This window comes from Vulpes vulpes, chromosome 11 (assembly GCF_048418805.1).
Source record: "Vulpes vulpes isolate BD-2025 chromosome 11, VulVul3, whole genome shotgun sequence".
Taxonomy (NCBI): Eukaryota; Metazoa; Chordata; class Mammalia; order Carnivora; family Canidae; genus Vulpes; species Vulpes vulpes.
Genome location: NC_132790.1, coordinates 43958749 through 43967418, shown reverse-complemented (window position 1 = coordinate 43967418; position 8670 = coordinate 43958749). Strand labels below are relative to the sequence as shown.

Genomic DNA, 8670 nt, shown 5'->3' with positions numbered 1-8670 from the left:
CTTGAAACTTTCAGTTTACTCCAGTGGACTTAATTTATAACATCTTTCCCAACTTACCTTTCTTCTTAAAAAGCAGGTCTCCTTTGTTCCCTGGACTTGCCTACAGTTTTGCCTTGGCTTGCTTGTCCCAGACTGCAGTCCTCTTTCATTCCTAAATCAACCTATCTTTTGCTAGTAAAATAACTGGTTTTTGTTTTTAAGGTTGATGGGACCCAGACCCAGACTTAGACCACTGGCTCCCACATTCTCAGGTCTATGGACTTATGCTGAATTTCACATTTCTGGTTCTCCAACTTGCAGAACATCAGTCCCGCAGATGGGATTTCTTGGCCTCTGTGAATCAATTCCTATAACAAAAGCTCCTCTAATGTGTATCTAGATACCCTATTGGTTCTGTTTCTCTACAGAACCCTAATTCAATTACATAAAAAAATTAAAAGATATTACAGTCTAGAAGTTTTTCATCATATAAAAAACAATGAATTAGTATCCTGAATATCACAAAACTTCTACAGATTAAAAAATAAAAAAGTCAACTCCCAAAAAGTAGGCAAAGCCTGAGAATAGGCAATATACAAAAGAAAAAAAAATCCAAACAGCCAATAAATATTAAAAGATGTTGCAGGATCAATAACAATGAGACAAATACAATGAAATACTAGTTTTTATTCATTTATATTAGGAATAATAAAAGTATGTGATAATTTTTTAAATGGGCCAAGATATGGAGAAACCAGAACTCTCCCACACTGCCAGTGGAGATACAAATTGGAGGCCGATATGACTGTTCTAAGAAAGTTGAAAGTGAACATAAATACAACTCAGTAATCCTATGTCTTTGTACAAAGCTGTTCAGTAAAGCATTGTTTGAATTATGAAATATTTGGAAATAATCTTGTTGTTCATCAGCAGAAGATAAATAACATAAAAATTGACACCAGATCATTTCCTTTTTGGATTAAGATCTATATATAGCAATGGCTTTAGAGCTTGCGAATGTCATATTTTTTAAAAAGGTAATGGGATACAAGTGATAAAACCACACATGCCATATTACCTTTGGCTGCATATATTTTTGTCTGTAAACTTGAATATACACTGAATATTTCTCAGAACTGAAGATAGGCCTAGGAGAGAGCATGGCATGAAAACAAAGGTGGCACTCTCCTGGCCTTTGTACAACTGTTATACCTCTTGCTTTTCCAAGATTGAGTATAGGAAAAACTTATTGGACAAAGAGAAACAGCAAGAGATGAGTGTCTTACTGAGAAGTCCAAACTGAAGTTCCAAATTGAGTGTGTCGACACAAAGTAAAATAGGATTTTGAATAAAATTACTTGAAGAAGCCCCTTCAATATCACCCCACCTCCAGTTGTTTCAAGAATACTAGTTTAGAAAACAGTGTATCGATACAGCTAAACTATATTCTTAATATTGCTTGTCCCTACTGAGCCAAAGAAATAGAAAATCACATTCAATACATAGAGGAGGGGACACCTGGGTGGCTCAGTGGTTGAGGGTCTGCCTTCGGCTCAGGGCGTGATCCTTAAGTTCCAGGATCGAGTCCCACATCGGGCTCCCTGCATGGAGTCTGCTTCTCCCTCTGCCTTTGTCTCTGCCTCCCTCTTTGTGTCTCTCATGAATAAATAAAATCTTAAAAAAAAAAAACACATAGGAGTGCAATGAGAAAAATATTTTCTGAAAATTGTTTTTCCCCCTTTAATCCCTCCCTCGGCCCTCTTTTAATGCCAGACTTTCCAGGGCATCTATCTGCCAGGGAAGAAGAGATTGTGATATTACTGACATATAATGAGAATTTCAATTTCTAAAATGGAAAATAGGAATATGTCTGCTACTGAGTAGACTTCCACCTCCCATTAGGAAAGACAAAAAGCTGCCTAGCTGCGTAGTGTAGAAATGAGACACAGGTTTTTGCTGCCCCACAATTAGCACTTCAGACCAGCACTACCTTTCATTACTCTTGCCTTCAGGTTTATATGGGGCTTCCAATTCCAGAGCTTTGCTGAATTTCTGTGGGGGAGAGCTGGAGGGAGGAGAGGGGTGGTTTGCTTCTCTGAAATGTTTCCTTCTGTAGCCAAACCATCATTTTCAATTTCCAAGGTTTATTTTGAGTTTTTCCACTTCTGTGCATTTTCAATACTAACATTGAAATAACCATCAATTCTCCCTAGTGTTACTTAGACCTTCTAAGTACTTCTTCTGTCTTCCAATTGTCACAGAAAAACTGCTTGTTTAAAAATGTAAATCACAGCATGTCGAGGGCTGCTTCAAATTTCCATGCCTTCTCATTTCAAGGTGAAAAGAGTTCAAATACTTTACATGAGCCACAAGAGCCTGCTCCCTGTACCCTGTCTCTCTCCCCTCTCTATGCCTCAAATGAGCTTTCTATTTCTTCCTGAGAAAACATAAGTTCCATGTTCAGTCTATTACAATGCTTGTTTCCTCTAAGGGGAAATCAGCTGTAGACCTTCCTGTTAGGTCTTGGAAAGGGTCTCCTGCTCAATGAAACTTCTCCTGACTACTGGAACCCTGACCAGCCTCTGCCCACTCTGCTCTAGCATCCCATCCCCTTTTAGTTTCTTCACAGCACATATTATCAGGTGAAGTTATGTTGTTCATTTACTTGTGCACATGTTTACTGGGATGAATTGATGAACTTGCTACGTGAAATATGCAGACAGCATTGAAAAGGCAGTGCACACTCGGGGAGATAATATTCAGATGATGGTACGTTAGCCTTCTGCACGCTCACCCCCCAGCAGCTTCGGTGCTTCTGCCCAGCAAAGTACCAGGGGATTCTCGCCAAGGCATCCTTAAGGTAGAGTTGCAAATCAAACCCCCTCACCCCACCAGGCAGCTAGTACCCAATAACCATCCACCAAACTCATTCATCAATGAATGAATGCAGAGATGATTGCATACACAGTGCAGCCAGCCAATAAAAATCAGTCTTGTTTTGATGAATCAGAAATGTTTTGATACAATTATCCAAAAAAAGTACAGAAAAGAACAACCTTCATCCCTCAATTGGTTGAATGGACAATATTTATTAGAAACAGTCAGATTTGAACATTTTGGTTACCTTTAATATGTTTGTGAACAAATACTGATGAGAACACAGTTTGAATAACATCAAAGACTCAGAAAGATGATGAATTATTTTCCGAGTCTCTACTGACCCATTTGGTCAAAAGGCCCTAGTTTTTTTCAAGAAAACGGGAAAGGGGAGGGGGGAGTGGACAGGGAAGGAGATTGAGGAGAACCAAACCCAGCAGCATTTATAGTTGGCCCAGAGGATAGGAGATGAGGCTCTGGTGACCTTGGCAGGACCCAGTTCACAGAGACACAAGAGTGCCTAGTGGATGAAACCTGCTGGCAACATGGGAAATCAGCATGTCCAAAGACATCCTAGGGTCTGGCAGGAAGAACAACTATGGCAAACTTGGTAAAGAACATGGACTCAACGCCTCAGTGGCAACATCAAAGGACTCTCAAGCAAGACCTGTGACTTGCAAGCTCGCCCAAAGATCTGTTGTTAATGTGGCCAGTCTCCAGCAGCCTCCACACACAAGAGCAGTGGGTTACAAAGGTGCCCCCTGGGTTTAAGGAACAGGGGCACAGCCAGACCAGGAAGCCTCAGCGGGTTGCTGGAGCCCAGGACTCAGCGGTGCAGGGCTGTCCATCCAGCCTCCACCCACAGGCGGGGGCTGAGCCTCCGAGGGCCGAGCTGCATGCCCGGTTCCCACCGAGAGGCGCCTCTTGGCCTGGGCCTGGGTGCCAGATCCCTGAGCCCCCTGCTCCCGGGGACGACGACCAGGACCACACCTACCAGTCGAGGGCTGCAGATCTGGGGCAGAGGGAGTGAGGGTCGGTGGCCGGGTGGGGCCGGGCCCCCGGGAGCTGCGGCCGGCAACAGCGCCAGCCCGGCCATCAGAGGAGCAGCTCTGGGTGGGCGAGGGGCGCGGAGAGGCCGGGCGCAGAGGTGTGCGGCGGCGGGTGCCCTGACCTGCCGCCACGGGTCGGGGGGCACGCGGGGCGCGGCGCGGTGGGAGGTGCCTCAGGCCCAGCGCGGCCCTCCCGGGGGCTCGCACCCCCCTCCAGGCGCTCAGCTCCCGGCTGTCCGGGGCCGTGGGCTCCGTGTGGTCCACAGCAGCCCGGTCCTGCCCGCGCTTCCACAGCTCATAGCGCTCAGGTTGCAGGATGCGCACGAAGGCGTCCATGGAGAAGGTGACCCTGGCCTCCCCGCAGCTGCACTGAGAGGCCACTTTGCCGTAGTCGATCCAGCGCGGGGTGGCGAAGTTGATGGCCTCTGCGCAGTTGAAGCCGTGGTTGAAGCCAGAGTGGTAGCCATAAGGAAACGTCACCATGAACTCGCCGGCCTCCTGGGTGATCCGATTGACGGGGATCCCGTTGTCCCTGAGGACCGTGGGCGAGATGAGAGCCACCTTGTGCCTCAGGAAGGCCTCGCAGGTGCGGGCACTGCCCGGGAAGAGCTCCCTGGCCAGGCGTTCCAGGCGCCGGCCGTGCTCGGGGGGCACCGCGTACCAAGTCTTGGGCTGCCCGAAGTGCAGGTAGTTGATGCTGTACAGGTCCATGTCCTCCGTGTGCCAGGCGAAGGTGGTTTTCCACATGCCGAAGTACAGGTAGGGGGTGTTGACGCCCTCGATGACCACGCCGCACTCCTGCTCCAGCAGGTCTTGAATGGTTCCCAGGTGCCCAAGGTTCCACTCCTTCGTGTTTTCATCAAACAAGGAGCCGCTGATGTCAGCACCATAGATCGGGGAATCATAGAGGCGGGTTTTCCAGTATTTTCGCTCCAAATCCTCAAAATCCAGGTGTGGTGGAGTCCGGTATTTTATGCTGTTTGCCAGTTGGCGATACTCCCCCACTGTGGTGGCTCTCTTCTTCTTATGGTATTGAGTAAACACACCTGCCTGCCCAGAGACCACCTGCTGGAGGGGAGTTGCTATTAAGATGTCACTGATATCATCGTAGGTCTGTCTGGCTTTCCATTCCTTGGGTGGAATCACCTTGGCGAGGCCTGCTCGGTGTGCACCTTGGGACTCCATGTAAGCAATATACTTATCAAAATCATTAAACTCTTCTTTGGTTGGATGAAAAATCATTATGGTACAACTTGCATTCTGAGCACAGTTGGCCTTGGACTTCATATCTTCCATTATAAGCACCAAACTCCAAGGTTTTCAGGTATGTTCTGGATAGTTGATGATGCTGGAAAATGCTCCTTTTGCAAAAATGGATTTGAGTGTCTGAGTCAGCAGGAACCACCAGTGGACTTTTATGCCAAAGAAATGATAACATTTATTAGGCTTGCTGATTCATCAAGGAACAACACTCTCAACAGAAGAGTTGCCCAGAATTAATGGTGGCTAAGCCTGTGATGCTCCTCAGTCAGATCCAGCTCTGTTCTCTGAGGTCTGTTGAATCACTCAGTCTTGAGTGGGTATCCTTAAGGATATGTCTTCGGGGCAGTGTTTAAAGAAAGCCTAAAAAGAATACAAAAAGGTTGACAATCAATGTTGGAAAAGTTATTAAAACTTAAAAATAAAATACCACCATGGAATATTATTGCATGTTCAAAGAAAGGCTAAAATGTTATAAGATTGACAAAACAAGAGGTGGTAAGGATGTGGAACAATGGGAATTGTCATACTCTGGTAAAGAGACTGCAAATCATTACATGTACCTTGGAGAATTTATTGGATAGTATATACTAACATTGAGCATCTGTACATGTAAAGCTAACATATGCATGTGCTATGATTGAACTGTTACCACATGCCTAGGTAACATACATGGCTCTGCACTGAAAGCACTGCACTGAAAGCCACGAACATCCAAGAATGTTCATAACATTATTTCTAGTAGCCAAATACTGGAAACAACCTAAATGCCCATCAATGGACAAATACATTCTGGTCTATTCATACAATGGTATATAATGCAGCAATGAGAATAAACAAAAACACACAGAAATATAAAAATAATTGTATAAACATTATACTGAGCAAAATCATCCAGACTCAAAAGATCTATTCCATGATTCCATTTTTATAAAGATAAAAATGAGGCAAAGTAATCTATACTAGAAGTCAGAGTAGTGGTTACCTTTGGGAAAGAGAAAGATTGTCAGTGGGGGCATAAGGGAGCCTCTGGAGCAATGTTAATATTCTAGTTCTAAACCGAGATGCTAGTTACACAGCCATAAGTAGAGCTAATGTGATAATTCATCAAGATATGATGATTTTTACAAATTTCCATATATTTATCTAAAAGTAGAGTTAAGGTGCAGCTCAGCCACAACAGTAGGGTGCACACAGCACACATAGTAGACATTTCTGTAGTGCCTGGTTCTGGTAAAGAGGGGGCATTATGCTTAAGGGTGCCACAGGACTTCTTCCTTATAGGGCCACCACTTGCCAAGAAAGGAGACATAGCTGACTTTCCTAATACATAGAAACAGACACAGAGTTTGAAAAAATGAGGAGACAGAGAAATATGTCCCAAATGAAAGAACAGGACGAAACTAAGCAAGAGCTAAATGAAATGGAGATAAGCAATATGCCTGATAGAGAATTCAAAGTAGTGACCATAAAAATACATAAAGACTTGAGAAGAGAGTGAATGATCTCAGTAAGACATTCAACAAAGAGATAGAAAATATAAAAAGGAACCAATCAGAGAAAAAATAATTCAACTGAAATAAAAAAATAATACACTGGAGGGAATCAGTAGCAGATTATAGGAGGCAGAAGAGCAGATCAGCAATCTGGAAGACAGGGTAATGGAAAGCAACAAAGCTGCACAGCAAAAAGAAAAAAGAGAAAGAAAATGAGAATAAGCTAAAGGAACTCCATGACATCATCAAGAGTAATAACATTGCATTATAGGGGCCCCAGAAGAAGAGAGAAGTGGGTAGAAAATTTATTTGAGGAAATAACTCAAAACGTCCCTAATCTGGGAAAGGAAACAGACATCTAGGATTCAGGAAGCACAGAGAGTCCCCCTAAAGATTAACCCAAAAGGTCCACACCAAGAATGTATTAATTAAGGTGGCAAAAATTAATAATAAAGAGAAAATTTTAAAAGCAGAAAGATAAAATAGTTACATATGAAGAAAACCTCATAAAGCTATCAGCTAATTTTTCAATCGAAACTTTCAGGCCAGAAGGAGTGGCATGATATATTCAAAGTAATGAAAGAAAGAAACCTGCAACCAAAAATACTCTAACTAGCACCACTATCATTCAGAATAAAAGAAGAGACAAAGAGTTTCCCAAACAAAAGTTAAATGAGTTCATCACCCCTAAAACAGGCTTATGAGAAACACTATAGGGAATTATTTGAGTATAGGAAAAAGGCTATAAGAAAATTATGAAAGGAAAAAATTTCACAGGCAAATGCAAATGTAGATTAATCACATAAAATCAGTATGGAAGTTAAATCACAAAAGTGGGAAAATCAACTAAATCTAAAAAAAATCAGTCAAGGGACTCATAAAATAAAAGTATATAAAGTAAGGCATCATATACATAAAACATGGGAAGGAGAAGTAAAAATTTAGTGCTTTTAGAATGTGTTCAAACTTAAGTAACCATCAACTTAATATAGACTGCTATATGTAGAATATATTATATATAAACCTAATTGTAACCAAAAATCAAAAACCTATAATACATATACATAAAAAATAAAGAGAAAAGAATCCAAACATACCACTATAAAAAGCCATCAAACCACAAGGGAACAGAGTAAAGGAAGAAAAAACAAAAACAAATGTAGATGTGAAACAAGTAGCAAAATGGCAATAAGTACATACCTATCAATAATGACCTTTTTTTCCCCAATAATTACTTTAAATGTCCATGGACTAAATGCTCTAATCAAAAGACATAGGATGACTAAAAAAGCAAGACTTATCTATATGCTGCCTGTAAGAGACTCATTTCAGATCTAGACACATGCAGATTGAAAAGGATGGAAAAACATTTACCATGCAGATAGAATTTGAAAGAAAGCTGTGGTAGCAATACTTACATTAGACAAAATAGACTTTAAAACAAAGGCTATGATAAGAGACAGAGAAGGATACTACATAATGATAAAGGGAACAATCCAACAAGAGGATATAACAATTGCATATATGCACCAAATATGGGAGCACATAAATACATAAAGCAACTATTGACTGACATAAAGGAAGAAATTGATAGTAATACAATAATAGTAGGGGACTTTAACTCCCATTTACATCACTGGATAGATCATGCAGTTGGAAAATCATAAGGAAACAGTGGCCTTAGATGACACATTGGACCAGATAGACCTAACAGATATTGAAAATATTCCATTCCCAAAGAGTGGAATACACTTTCTTTTCAAGGGCACAAGGACCGTTCTCCAAAATAGATCACATTAGGCCACAAAACAAGTCTCCGTAAGTTCAAAAAGACTGAAATCATACCATGTATCTTTTCTGACCACAACAGTATGAAACTAGAAATCAAGAAAAAATCTGGAAAGAACTAAAATATAGATACTAAATAATATATTATTAAACAATAAATTGGGTTAACCAAGAAATCAAAGAGGACATACAAAAATACACGGAGAAAAATAAAAATGAAA

General features: G+C 41.8%; 1 protein-coding gene across 1 annotated transcript; it reads right to left on the bottom strand.

The window, feature by feature from the left end:
* Positions 1–3048: 3048 nt before the first annotated feature.
* Positions 3049–5522, bottom strand: KDM4D (lysine demethylase 4D). The gene has a single exon (XM_025989554.2). It carries the CDS (start codon positions 5199–5201, stop codon positions 3624–3626), a length of 1578 nt encoding a protein of 525 aa, XP_025845339.2. The 5' UTR covers positions 5202–5522; the 3' UTR covers positions 3049–3623.
* Positions 5523–8670: the final 3148 nt, after the last annotated feature.